This window comes from Corvus moneduloides, chromosome 2 (assembly GCF_009650955.1).
Source record: "Corvus moneduloides isolate bCorMon1 chromosome 2, bCorMon1.pri, whole genome shotgun sequence".
Classification (NCBI taxonomy): Eukaryota; Metazoa; Chordata; class Aves; order Passeriformes; family Corvidae; genus Corvus; species Corvus moneduloides.
In genome coordinates this window covers 605,145-618,833 of record NC_045477.1, presented here as the reverse complement: position 1 = coordinate 618,833, position 13,689 = coordinate 605,145, and the positions used below count along the sequence as shown (strand labels likewise).

Below are 13,689 nucleotides of genomic sequence, written 5' to 3'. Positions count from 1 at the left end.
GCTCCCCCCACCCGCCTCGGTGCCATTGGTACTATTTCCCACTCTCCCCTGCTTTGCCTGGCATCCCCTTGAAGGTTCCCATTTCTCCTTGGCTTGATTGATACCCCTGCAGAGGATCAGTGGTGCTCGCCCCATCCATCCTTGCTGTGACAGCCACGCGACCTGCAGCGCTCGCTCCTGTCCCCACCGACCTCGCCAGCCTCTGCTGGAGGGCGCTGGGATGAGCAGCACAGGGGCAGAGCCCCGATCACTCTGCAGGGAGCAGGGAACATCCTGGGACAGCGTGGGATCATAAGCAGTGCCCTGGTGAGGGGCTGTCATTCCTGCAGTCAGTTAAAACGGGAAGTGGAGACAGAGTGGTTTAGGAGTGCCAGGACAAGGGATAGGGGCTAAAGGGAGGGGAGATTCCCTCAAGAAACAGGGCAGAATTTCTGTCATGAGGGTGGGCGAACCCTGGAACCGGTTGTCTGGAGAGGTGGGATCCTCTGATTCTGTGATCCTGTGATTCTCCATCCACTCCAGGGGCCCTGCCTTTTAGAATCATAGAATAGAATCACAGACGGCCTTGGGTTGGAAAGGGCCGTAAATATCACCTTGTTCTACCCCCTGCCAAGGCCTGGGATGCTTCCAGGGATCCAGGGGCAGGCACAGCTGCTCTGGGCACCCCCATCCTCACAGGGAAGGATTCTTTCCCAATATCCCACCTATCCCTGCCCTCTGGCAGGGGTCCAGGCTTTTTTCCCCCATGGATTGTCCTGTGATGGGGATTATCTCTGTGCTCCCCCACCAACCCACTGTATTTTTATTTTGTTTAAATGCAGAGAGGGCTGAGCCCGTGGCCTGGGGGGGCTGCTCTGCCCCGTGTCTGCAGGGGCTGTTCCAGCAGCTCTTGGCTGTTCCCAGTGTTCGGGGCTGATGGAGGTGGATGCTCCCACTCCACGTTCCCTCTGTTTGTTTCACTCCCTCCTTTGCTTGCGTTCAATTATTTCTCCTGCCATATTCATTATTAATATGCACATTTGCTGCCTAATGTCTCCCTCCTTTTCCATTATATAACCATACCCCGACTACGAGTGGTGTCCTTTGGCTCAAAAGCTGCCTCTTAAATTAAAGCTGCAGGTTTGTGGCGGCCAGAGGAGATGAGAGGTGTGTGTGAGAGCCTCCGTCACCCTCCGGAACTCGGCTCAGCGCCGGCACGTGCTGCTTCCTGGGATTCCCAGCCCAGGGGGATCTGAGGGCGCTCAGGGCCTGCTGTGCTTGACAGAGCCGTGTCCTTTCAGCCTTGGCCAGCTGGATGGGTGTGTAGGCACACATTTCATCCCTTTGGGGCCCAGCTGTGTTTATGGGAGCCAAAACACTCGATGCACGTGGAGGCAGGTGGATGGCTGCTTTGGGGGGATTCAGCGAGCCAGCAGAACCACATCCTGGCACCTCCAGAGGGATGGCAGGGAAGGTGCTTGTGGCTGGCTCATTTCTCTGCTCTGAGCACAGCTTGCACCTGGAATGTCTCCTGGCTCAGGAAAAGGGGGGGTGACAGCAGGGGTGGCACTGGAATGGCGGAGGCTGCCCAGGAGATTAGGGTTGGCCAGTTGGGATGTTGTTCCCTGCAGAGACACCCGGCCACAGACTCCCAGCTTTTTTTAGGCACTGCTCACTCCTGCATCTTCTGTTCCCAGAACATCTTCTGCAATGGCTCCCCCGAGGAATGAGGAATGCAGGAAAATTTGCAGCTGGGACTTCAGGGAACGACATTCCAGCTGTTAACCACAGCTTTTTTTTACAGTTCCCTGGAAACTGGAAAGCTGTGATTTGCTTTGGGCTTGCCTGTCTTATCACCAGGGTCCAGAGAAATCCTTGTGTGCTTCAACATCCTCAGGCCAGGAGAGCCCCAGCTCAGCCCTGGGACAGCTGGAGGTGTCACCTCCCTGCTGGAGGGGACAGGCAGGGCTGTGCCCCTTCTGCTCCAGGTGTAGGAGACCAGTGCAGCAAGATTGAATGTGAGGCCTTTGGGATAGGAAGGTGACACTTTTAGTCCAGCTGCATTCCAGTCCCTCGCTCCTGAATTTCCCCCACTCCCCCTCTGCCGCCCACATGTCTGCCACTGCCCAGGCCTGTGTGCCTCAGTCTGCTCAGGATCATCCCAGGAATGATGCAAGGCCTGCAAAATGTCTGGGCCTTTCCCTCTTTCTTGGACTCCTCTTTGTTTGCAGTAACAAGTATTTTTTGGAAAGGGGTCTGTTGCTGGTGTCTTTTGCCTTAAAATCGTGCTTATTTTGGCTTTTGTGATTCAGGCAAAGCTGCTGCATCTCCTTCCTCTGGGGCTGGGCATAGATCTGTCCTGCCTTGGGGTTGTGGGGGCCGTACCCCATCAGGCAGGCTGGGAATTGAGCTTTCCCCTGTGTTCCCAGTTTGATTACCATCAACAGTGTCTCCATTTCTCAGCATGCCATCCCCATCCACCTGGATTTATTGTTCCTGCAGGTGCTTTCCCATCTCCCAGACCACAGGTTTTGGAATAGCTCTTTATTTGTGCCCAGCCCGTGCTCCAGAGCACTCCTGCAGTCACGAGAAATCAGAAACTGGGGGGGAAAAGAAAGATGAGCACAGAGTCCCCAAGGCTCCTTGAGTGCAACTGGGACACGGTCAGTGCCCAGTGTGTAATTAGGTCATGGCACTGGGAGGAAAAGGCCATGGGGAGGGTGGAAAGGGAAGCCTTTTTTAACAGCAGGTGTAAGAGCAAGAAGAGTTCAATAGCAAGTTTATCCAGGGAAGGTTGTTTTTTCCCTGTGTTTGCTCAGAAAGTTGTACCAGTGTGCACAGCTTGGAACATCTCAGGTTCTGGTCTCTTTAGCAAATGACATTCTAACTTGAGAAGTGAGAGAAGAGGGATTAAAATGTTCTGTCAGCCTTTATCAGCACCGTGTGAAAGCACTTCTGTCCTTCAGCACCCGATGAGGCGAGGCTGGGAATATGCTCGGGGAGCAGCGTCAGCCCTTATCACATCTGCAGGATAAAGGATGCTCTTCCCTCGGCACAATCATTTCAGAACCTTCAGCAACGAGCTCCTGCACAGCTCCATTGCAAGCCCATTAAGCCCCGAAGATGAATTCCATATTTCAGGAGTAATCATTACTCAACCTGTCTCTAAACACAGGAGATAGTTCCTGATTTACTCTGCTCCGTTTGCTTGGACCTTCGAGAGAGCACAACTGGAGGAGATGCACTTGGCAATAAGCAGGGAAACTTACTCAATTCAGCAGCACGGGGAGATAATTTTATGCCTCCAAGTGCAAGGGGTCGTATCTTCCCCTCACAGGACAGCCAGTGAATTCTGCTGAATGCCAATTTAATTTAGAGGGACGATACGAGCTTAAAACTCTTCTGCTCTGCACGAGCTGGTGCCACATCCCCTTCCTCACAGGGCAAACTTTGCTCCCCAGCCCCCTTCCCCTGCACCACTGTTTTGCTCTTGATGTTAGATCCCAGTATTCTCCATTTCAGGCCATTTCTCCAATCTGCTGTGAATGATTTGGATTCCAATTCTGCTGTCCACAGCATTCACGACCGTAGGCAGAAATTTTATGAGCTCCTGCTTTTCTCATCGTCCAAGTGATTAATTAAAATATTGATTAGCCCTAGAGACGGGACAGACCCTGGTGAGATTCTTGGAGATAAATCCTTTTGGGTAGGCAGTAAACTACCTGCAGCTCCTGGAGCTGAAGCTTTCCAATTACGCTTGTTTTCTCTCCTTCTCCTTTTCTCCTCTCTGCATGTTTGCATCTGGCTGATGCCAAAACCCTCATCTGGTTTATGAGGGTGAGGTGGGACAGGATCAAAACCCTTCCTTCAGTCAGGAGGGAGCACAGCTTCCCCGGGTGGGACAGGTGCCTGCCTGAAGGAGAAATGAAATGTTTGGTGTCATCTGTGTGAGACAATCCATGACATCCTTATCCAAGTCATTGCCCATGGATGAGTCGCTTCTTCAGCATCTTTCCAGGGATCAGAGCTGGGTCTGGATCTGCCTGGTTTCTGTTTTCCCCTTTGGAAATCCCTGGAAACCTCCAGTTTCTGGGAATTGTTGTGTTAATTGGTAGCAATTCGGTGATTCCTTGTCTCATCTTTTCAGTATCCCAGTGGGAACCTCCCGGATTTTCTTGAACTTCAGTGTAACATCTATGAGTTATTTGCCTTCCTCTTCCCCAGCCTGGGAACTGGATTCCATCCACAGCTCTGCCTCAGTCCCAGGCACAGCAATTCTTTGTCTTTTGGCCACAAACTGTGTCTCTTCAGCGAGCATTTTCTGGGAACAGACTTCAGGTTGCCAGAGGCAGCTCGAGTGCATTTTAATAGAAATATTCACTGGGTTTTGATTCACATTTTGTTGGCCCTCTGCAAACAGCCACAGAATCCACTCAGGACCATCCCTATCGCCTGTGCTGGAAAACCTGCTCTGTAACAGCAGCAGGAAACTGGGAGAAACCCTTTGGATGTGACTGCAGCGGAGCCAGGAGCACTCCAGGGAGAGATCTGGCTGAGCTAAACACACCAAAGGTGATTTAAAAGCTTCAGCTCAGCTCTTTTTCCTGAGGAACGGGAATTGTGCTCGGCTCTAAAGCAGCTCTCGGCTCCGTAAATGCTTTGGGTCCTTCCCTCCAGTTGTAACTCCTTCTCTTGACCCTGTGCAATTCCCTCCAGCCCTAAAGGCACCGTTCTGCCTCCGGGTCTGTGACCCCTGGTCCCACAAAGTGCTGCATGAAGACACCCAGTGCTCCGGTTCCAGGAGGTCCATGGGCTTGTGGCCCAGCTGGATTCACTCCTGTTAACCTCCCCAATGCAGTCCATGGCTGGTGGCCCAGCTGCACCCCTCGGTGCTCTGTAAACTCTGTTTCAGGCTGTCTCCAGGGAATGCCTGCTCTGGGGAGAACCTGGCAGCCGGCACAGGGTGCATTTTGCTGCTGCTACCCCTTCCTTTGCTTCCTTTCTTTGCAGCCCTCGCACCTGCCTGCCCCTTGCTCTGCATCAAACACTCCTCCTGCTGCTCCCTCTCTGCTGCCAACCCTTTCATATTCCCTGGTTTTATCTCCTCCCTGCTGACGGGAGCTGGGAGCAGCCTTTCCAAGCTGCCTCTCTTTAATCTTCCCTGGCAAGGCAGTCCCTTTCAACTGCGTTCTGAAAGAGCCCAGAGGAAGGGACAGGGAAACGGGGGTTTATTGCTCTTTGTAGAAGCTCCAGCCCAAATTGATGGAAATTACCAGAGCAAAAGCAGAATAACAGGCCTAGAGCTAAGAGCCACTGTTTGCAAGTGCCTTGGGTGCTTATCCACAGGGATCTGTCCTCTGCTGGAGGGGTAACAAGGGAAGGAAGAATTCAGGCTGTACCAGCTTGTGCATTGCCTCAGCCAAGCCTTTCCACGATGTGATAGGAGTTTTCCAAGTGGAAAATGAATGTGGATCCCCGAGCCCAGCAGTGGGAATGGGCTGGGAGTGAGCCGGCCAGGCCATCCTGCAGGTCCCTGGTGCATCTATCAGGATCCCAGCCAGGCAGGAGAGGGATGTGCAGCCTGTCTGCCACCTGCAGCAGCAGCACAGGCAATTAAACTCACTGTTTATTTTGGGAAAGGGTTTCATTTTCCCATTCTCCCCTCCTTTCTGCAAGTGGAACCACCGCTTCCAGTGGCTTGAGGGGCTCTCAGAAAGGCTCTGGAGGGGCTCCAGTGGGATGGGGGAGAGAACCATGGAATCACAGAATGGTTTTGGTTGGAAGGGCCTTAAAGCTCATCCGATTCCACCCCCTACCATGGGCAGGGATGCCTTCCACTACCCCAGGTTGCTCCAAGCCCCGGCCAACCTGGCCTTGGACACTTCCCTGGGCAAAGAATCGAATCCCTGGCAGATTCCTGGCACAGCACACTGCAGCTCCCCACTTTTCACGCCATATGGAGCAAATTGTGCTGTTGTTTGTTTGTTGTGGTGTGGAAAGTACCTTGGAGCGACTTGGGATTGAGCTGAGCATGGCAGGAACTGCCTGTGAGCCAAGGCTTGTGCTCAGCCAGGAAAGAACCTTCTTCTCTGTGGATGCAGCAAATTCCTGGGCTGCCGGGAGCTGGAACGACCACTGTGGGCATCGTGAGCTGTCTCTGCCCTACTCCTGCCCGGAGAACCCCATTCCCACTCCTCTCCTGCTGCTTTAGCAACAGATGCTGCCTGGCCAAGGCTCGGAAAAAGAGGACAGTGCAAAACTCTCCCAGCTTCGGCTTTCCAAAGCTCCTGGTCAGCAAATGCTTGGATGGGTCCTCCTACATCCCTTCAGCATCCATGCACACCTCTGCCTTTCAGAACCTTCTCTGAAGACAGACGTCACTTCTTGGTACCCTGAACACGGCTGTAAACTCCGAACCCAGTGAACACAAGGCACTGCACAAAAATAGGAAAAGAACCCAACCCAAACCCCTAAAAAATTCCAGTCGACCTCTCAGGCTGCTCTGAGGTAACTGGGTCCTTCAGAATGGCTGGGCAAACAGTTTGGGGAAATAGCTAAATTCAGTCACTTCCCCACAGGCCTTCCCCCCTCCACTTCTCTGCACACCCAGCCCTTTCCAGAGGATATTTGCTGGGGGGAAGGAGGGAATGAATTCTCCCCTCTGTGTAGTTCTTTTCTGCATTTTTGGGTTGAACTTACCAGTTTTGTTTTCTCTACTAAATTCCATCCTGGCGCCAAAAATGACAAAGCCACCCCGTGGCTGTGGCTGCTTGCTGGTGGTGGGAGCAGCACAATTCACTCCTGGGTGGGAAGGAGTCCCAGCACGGGCAGAGTGCAGGAAATAGAGGCAGCTGAACCAAAATAACACCAGGCTGCACTTCCACCCTGTAATTACAGACAGAACCCCCTTCAGGGAGCCCAGGGCTGGCTGGCTCTGGGCTCAGATGGTTCAGCCACAATCTCTGCCCAGTCTGGAGAGGACTCCAACCTCCCCCTCTGATCCTGCGTCCCTGGGAAAAGTTCTGCCCTTCTCAAGCTGCAAACCAGGAATGCACCTGAACTCCCACGTGCTTCAGTGAGCTCCTGTGATAAGCACTGACCATCAGAAAGTAAGTGCTGATAACACAAAAAAAAAGAATTATTATTATTGTTATTATTGTTATTGTTATTATTATTACTATTATTATTACTACTACTATTATTATTACTTTGTGTCCCTGCTGCCAAAGCAGGAAAGGGAGTTTCTCCCCTGGGCTGGACCTCCTGGTCCTTTTGGTGTCCTCCCCTCCCCAGGATCCTCATCCCTGCAGATGTGCAGGTTGGTCCTTCTGACAAAAGTGGTGACAAAAATCCCAGCAGTGTCAGCTGGAGCTGGATGAAATGTCCCAGGAGGAGAGGGCATCTGACACCAGGAGAGGAAAGGGAACAAGCACAGCTGACATTCTGGAGGCAAGGACAGACCATCAGTCACAGAGATCTATGGGTTCAGTACAAAACCATTTCTTAAAAACGATTTATTTAAAAAAATACAACCCACAAAACCCTTCAGGTTTATGGTTAATGCTCAGTGCTGGCATCACTGAGACGCTCAGCAGGAAAAAATGCTTTGAAGGACACAAATCCCGGAGGCTGCAGAGTCCAAGGGTTGAAGTGTGCGGACTAATCCATGGGAAGGAAGAAGCTGCACCCCTGAGGTGGAGAACAACGCATGGATGGATCCCCAGCACTGCAGGAAGAGTTCATCCCACCTGGGAGATCAGGAGGCAGCCCCAGGGTGCATCACTCCGGGCATCCACCCTCCACAGCTCGGGTGTGGGCTGATTCACGTGGCTCCACCTCCCCAGACATGATCACAATTCACCTTTGCGGTGTCACACTTTGGATTCCGGGGTCTTTATGGAGTCTCCTGACAGTTTCTCCTTTTCTGGCTCCGCCTTTGTCTCCTGTGCCTGGCTGGCTTCCCTCTCCTGCTTGCTGAGGATCAGATACACGGCCCCAAAGCACAGGAAAGCACCCACCTCGAAGAAAAACTGCAGCCCCAGATACCTGTGGGGTGCAAACGGAGGATCAGGGGAGTGGGGATATTCCTGAGTGCTCCAAGCATCTGAGACTCTGGGGAGGTTCTTCCAGGGACTGCCTCTGCCACAGTGCAGAGAGCTGGCAGGGCCTGGGGGGTGAGTGTCCCTGTGTGTTCACAGTGCTTTGCACAATGATTTGCCACGTCCCCCCGGAGTTCCTGACCCCCATTATCCTGATGCCACATGCCCCCGCAGTCCCTGACCCCCATTATCCCAATGGCACGTGCCCCCGCAGTCCCTGACCCCCATTATCCCAATGCCACGTGCCCCCGCAGTCCCTGACCCCCATTATCCCAATGCCACGTGCCCCCGCAGTCCCTGATCCCAGTCTCCAGCCCTACCTCTGCCTGAAGAGGGTGTTGTCGTAGTACCTGCAGGCTGCCCTCCGGTCACACCTGCTCTCCCACAGGATGCAGGTGGTGTCGATGGCGCTGCCGTACAGCACCGGGCCCGGCATCCAAGCTGCAACACAGGGTCAGCCAGGTCCAGCCATCCCCCCCACCAAAGTCACCCCAAATCCACGTCCCCACGTGCCCCAGCCAGGTGCCTCCGGAACGCTTCAGTGACGGTGACCCCACCAGCCCCTGGGCAGCCCATTCCAGCTCCCCTCCTCTGTACACTGAGCACTTACTGCTCCTTCCCACAGCTGCTGTGGCACAGCCTGGGGGCCTCCAGGGTCACATGAACTTTCCCCTTTGGAGAAGTAACTGGTGGGATCCCAGGACAGGGTTTGGAGCCCCTCTGATGCACTGGAGGCGAGCAGAGCAGTGTCTGCACACAGCCTGAGCTCCTGGACCTGAAGTATTCCCATCCCTCCTTTGCACATGGAGATGGAGCCCTTGGAGCTGCCCTGTCTTATCCCCACTGCAAGCACCCCCAGACCCCACAAGGCAGCATCTTTCCCTGCCTTGGGAAAGCCCTCTCCAAGAGCTGCCATTATTTTCCAGGATGATATTTTAACACAATTTACCTAAAACTCTCAACAGCATGAACTGTATCCCAACAGCAAATGATTTGTCTTCAGGCTGGATGCTCCTGAAAAACAAAGTGGAAAACATGTCCTCTGGCAATCCCACCAGGATGGATGCTTCCCTCCCTGGCACGGCACCTCACCCACACATGGTCCTTCAACCCAGCCACCAAGCACCCAGGGAGTTCCCATTTACATCAGCAAAGCTGATGAGGGTTCATTCATTAGGGCTGAACACTGACCACGGCCTTCCCTTGGCCTGAAAATCCTGCCAGACCCAGGAAGACATGGGGAGGGCTTGGCTAAGGAGCACTTTTGCTTTTGAGTCAAAGAATCTGGGTGAGTGAAACAGAGGCAATGAAAGGGATGCTTTTTGTAACTGAGCAAGTGCTTTGCACGTGGAGGCAGCGGCTTTCCTGAGGTGAGAAGCCCCAGTGTCCATTCCAACTGGCAGCCCAATTTTCTGGAATCTGTATTTCTGGCTGTGGTTCCTGCTGGGCTCACACGTGGAAAAGGACTGGTTGGCAGAGGACCCCCAGGCCGGCACCCTCAGGGGACTCAGCTTCCCTCTCCTCTCTGACTGCCTGGAGTGCACAGAGCTCTGGGAGGTAAAAAGGGGTTTTTAACAACAGATTTTTCCCTAAAAAGCAACTCTTTAGAGTATTTTGGCCATGGAAATGTGCTCGGAAGTACCATTTATAGACTAAGACAGAGACTTCCCCATGGCTTTCCTCTCTCCCTCAGCTTTGCCCATGCTGGGGTCCAGCCCCACCAGCCTGGGATCACGTCTAGGCGGCTCCATCCTTTTCTGCCCCACAGGCACCTTTCCAAGGATGTGGGAAGGTGCAGCCCTAATTGCCTCTCTGCACTGGGAGGGAGGCCGCTTGCAAGCAAAGGAAGGTAATTAAACTTCTTAACTTCACACAGAGCTGCCTTAAAAAGAGCCCAAGTGCCGTGTGCTGAATTACTGCTGAGTTAATGGTGCATCTTGTGCTGAGGTAAAAATCCCGGCAGGAACAGGCAGGAGGTGCAAAACAGGGCTGGTTAACCCCTACAGGGCTGGTTTAACCCCCAGCTGCAGAAATCCTTCCTCCTGAACCAAACATCCCCTCTGGAAGCCCTCTGTGGCTGCCCAGGACCGTGCCCAAGGCGTCCCCACCTGAGGATGAGCATGAAGGACGGCGTGTGGGATGTGCTGGCGAGGATCCCTGCCAGGCAGGACAGGACCACGAAGGGCACGAAGAGGTGGGAGCAGCCGGTGCCGCAGGTGCCCGGCCTGGCGAGCCCCGCTCCCGGGATGCAGCTGCACTCGGTGTAGTTCTGCAAAGAGAGGAGAACGTCCAGGGGCTGCTCACGTGCCCAGGGATGCGCAGATGGAAGGGAACGCTGCCAGAGTGAAGGAGGGCAGTAGGATTTGTCTGGAAATAATTAGCAGTAATTAGCACTCAGTACTTCGGGGACACATCAGAGCCCGGTTCAGGGCTCCAGGAGAGCTGGAGAGTGACTGGGGACAAGGGCTGGAGGGACAGGACACAGGGAATGGCTTCCCACTGCCAGAGGGCAGGGATGGATGGGATATTGGGAAGGAATTCCTGGCTGTGAGGGTGCTGAGGCCCTGGCACAGGGTGCCTGGGCTCTGCCATCTGTGCCGAGGCGCTGTCCTGCTGTGAGCCCCTTCATCCAGGGCTGTGTGCAGGGCCCAGCTGCGGCCAGAGCCCAACCTCAGGGCAGCATTAAATCAAAAACGTAAAACCTCACCTTTGAGAGAGGCTCATAAATAACTGGCAGAGAATTATAGCAAAGAAAAGATGCCCTGGGGTGATGGATGAGGAATTTTTCCTTTTCTCTATTTTTTAGCCACAATTTTCTTTCTTTTTCTTTTTTTTTTTTTTTTTAAACAAGAAACCTCTGGGTGGTTTTTTTGAAGAGACCTTAAAATTAATAATGAGCATCATCTTTTGGTTGCCAGAGGGGGTGGCAGTTCGCAGAAGGGTGATCCCAGAGGCAGGAGCAGCTCAGGGTCTCCCAAAACCTCATTCCTACATCCAAGCTTGCATGGTGCCCTCTGGAAAGGCTGCAGCAGAGCTGGGCACACAGCTGCAGGGCTTTCTGCAGGCTGGGAGGTTTCTGGAAACCCTGGGACAGGGAAGGCAGTAGGCAATGAGTGCCACAGGTCCTTGTACTGGGAGAGATGCTGAAAATTGTAAGAAAAGTGTAAAATTTCCGAGAAAGCAAGGGCTGGAAGAGGGAGGCAACTTCGAGGAGGAAGAAAGCAGTTGGAAAGGATCTGCCATACAAAAGGCAGGCGTGGGGGTGCAGGAAAGCACATTTGGGACTAAGCTCTGGCAGAAAGCATAATTGTTATTAAAATGAAGTGCTGTTAATTAACAAAACGCTGCTGAAAACTGCCCAGACAGTCCCACGCTGCCATTACAGCCTGTGCCAAGCGGAAAGCCACTCATCCTACACAGACTGCAGAGAGGTTGGAATGGCAAAGATTTCCGTGCGGGTTATTTGTTGAACTGCGCTGTCTGCAGACCCACAGAGCAGCTGGGAGAGCTCAGAGCTGTCGGGGTGTTGGTGGCAGGCCGGGAGCAGCACAGCAGAGACAAGCACAGGGCAGCAGAAAGACCCCACCAAAGGAAGGCCAGGAGCAAACCCCACTGTTCCAGCCCCTGCACTGGATTCTCCACTCAGTCCCCCTCTCATGCAGACACTTGGCTGGGCAGCCTGTGCCCATGGAGAGGGTGTGCACTCTGCAACCAGATGGCAATTTCCACCCTGCAAACCTGGGAGCTGAAGGGCGGAATAACACCCCTCTGACGAGGCTCTCCCAGAGCACTCACCACAGCTCTGCCGAATGCCAGTGCTGGGAGCAACCTGGGCACCTGGGAGGCGTCCCTGCCCATCCAGGGGGGTGACCTGGGAGAGCTTGGAAGTTCCTTCCAATCCAAACCATTCTGTGGTCCTGGGGCAGCCCCTCAAGCTGCTGGGTAGCAATGAATCTGGAGAAGCCAGGGTTTGGGGAGCACAGCCTGACCTGGGGGTCAGGGAATGGGGAGGGACACCTGTACATCCTAAAACACTGGATCCTAAGAGGTTCGTTCCTGCCTGTTGCCTTGGCCAAGGGATGTTCCCAGCCTCCCCCTGCTCATCCCACACGGATCATGCAGTGCTTGCCCAACACCAATGAACATCAGAAAATCCATCTGCCAGTCTGGAGCAGGACAGTGGTCACCCCTCAGCAGCCATGCCCCAGGCCCAACTCACCAGGACTGAGTTGTTTGTGTCGATGTTCACATTCCTGCAGCCAGCAGAGCAGGGGGAGGTGTATTCCACGCCGTTGGAGCCACAGACGGGGTTGAAGCCCTTCTCGGGGCAGTGACACTGCTCGTTGCACTCCATGTCATGGTGCCCAAACCCAGAGCTGAGCACGAGGGAAGTGTTAGTGCCAGGTACTGATCAATATGCATCTTACAGAGAAAACAAACCGCCTGTGTGCTGAGATCAGTAAAAACCCACTTGACTGCTCAACAAACCCTTCCCCACGTGTGAGTGAGGAGCCACGGGAATTCCACCATCACCCCGGGCCTTGGCTCTGCCTGGGCAAAGCATCCCAGCCACAAATGGTCCCAGGAGCCTCCCACTTCCTTCATACTTGGTCCCAAGCCCGGGCTTTGGGGTTCTTGCAACACCCCACTGTGGGAAGGAAGGAGGGAGGGAGGGAGATTCCCCTGAGGGCCGGGACCACAGGACACTGACCAGGCAATTCACAGAGACCTGGATCAAGCCTTGAGGGCACACAAGAAGATCCTGCCCACGTTTAGCTGCCGCAGCTTGGAAGGTGTGATCCCAGGGCTGGCCCAAAACTTTCCAAGATGAAATGTAAGTCTTGTGCTGTTTGTGCCAAAAACGTGTTTACTTCGGGTTCCACACTTGCTCCTCAGTGGGAAATCTCACTGGTGGAACTCTTATAACCCTGCTCCTAAAAATCTCATGTTAAAAAGGTTTTAACCCAAAGGAGATAAAGCTGAGCTGACTCCACCGTGTGTGGGATAAATCATGAAGGGTATCTGTATCATTTCTGCCCTAAACCTGAGGACACAGCAAACTCGGTGCTTATCCACAAGAATTTCTTACTTTATCTCCATCAGCCGCTTCTCCTGAGGAAATGAATCAATTTCTGGGAATTCTGCTTGGCTCCCACCCCCACCCCGAGGAATGTGCCCGTGGCTGGGGTGTGCCCACCCTGGGAATGCCCCCCCCGCCCCGTGCCCAGCCCGCAGAGCAGTGGTACCTGTCCCAGTAGGTGACACCGGCCACCTTCTGCGTGGGGCAGCCCAGGAAGAGCAGGGGAAAGGCCCCGAGCAGGCAGAGCAGCATGCCCAGCACACACAGGGCACTGCACTGCCTCAGAGACATCTGGAACCGCTTCAGGATGGCACCGCCCACCACAATCCCCACCATGGCCCCGGGGATGTTCACGGCACCTGGGGAAAGGCAGGGCATGGAATCAGGGAATCACAGAGTGGGTTGGGAGGGATCTTAAACATCACCCAGTTCCAGCCCTTCCACTGTCCCATGCTGCTCCAAGCCCCATCCAGCGTGGCCTTGGACACTTCCAGGGATCCAGGGGCAGCCACAGCTGCTCTGGGCACCCTG

The 13,689-nt window shown here is 54.0% G+C and overlaps 1 protein-coding gene and 1 long non-coding RNA gene across 4 annotated transcripts in view; one reads left to right on the top strand and one right to left on the bottom strand.

Moving 5' to 3' along the window:
* The window catches only part of LOC116437099, a 59,965-nt gene that overhangs the window by 34,400 nt on the left and 11,876 nt on the right, over nucleotides 1–13,689 (top strand). The gene's annotated exons all lie outside the window — the stretch shown is intronic.
* SLCO2B1 (solute carrier organic anion transporter family member 2B1) overlaps nucleotides 7,460–13,689 on the bottom strand; it is a 34,720-nt gene continuing 28,490 nt past the window's right edge. For both annotated transcript variants that reach the window (XM_032094665.1, XM_032094657.1), the window contains exons 10-15: nucleotides 13,325–13,517; nucleotides 12,298–12,454; nucleotides 10,187–10,347; nucleotides 9,028–9,092; nucleotides 8,399–8,519; nucleotides 7,460–8,025 (exon numbers count right to left, since the gene is read on the bottom strand). In XM_032094665.1, coding sequence (XP_031950556.1) covers nucleotides 7,851–8,025; nucleotides 8,399–8,519; nucleotides 9,028–9,092; nucleotides 10,187–10,347; nucleotides 12,298–12,454; nucleotides 13,325–13,517 — 872 coding nt within the window. In that variant the 3' untranslated portion in view covers nucleotides 7,460–7,850. The remainder of the gene's footprint in view (nucleotides 8,026–8,398; nucleotides 8,520–9,027; nucleotides 9,093–10,186; nucleotides 10,348–12,297; nucleotides 12,455–13,324; nucleotides 13,518–13,689) is intronic.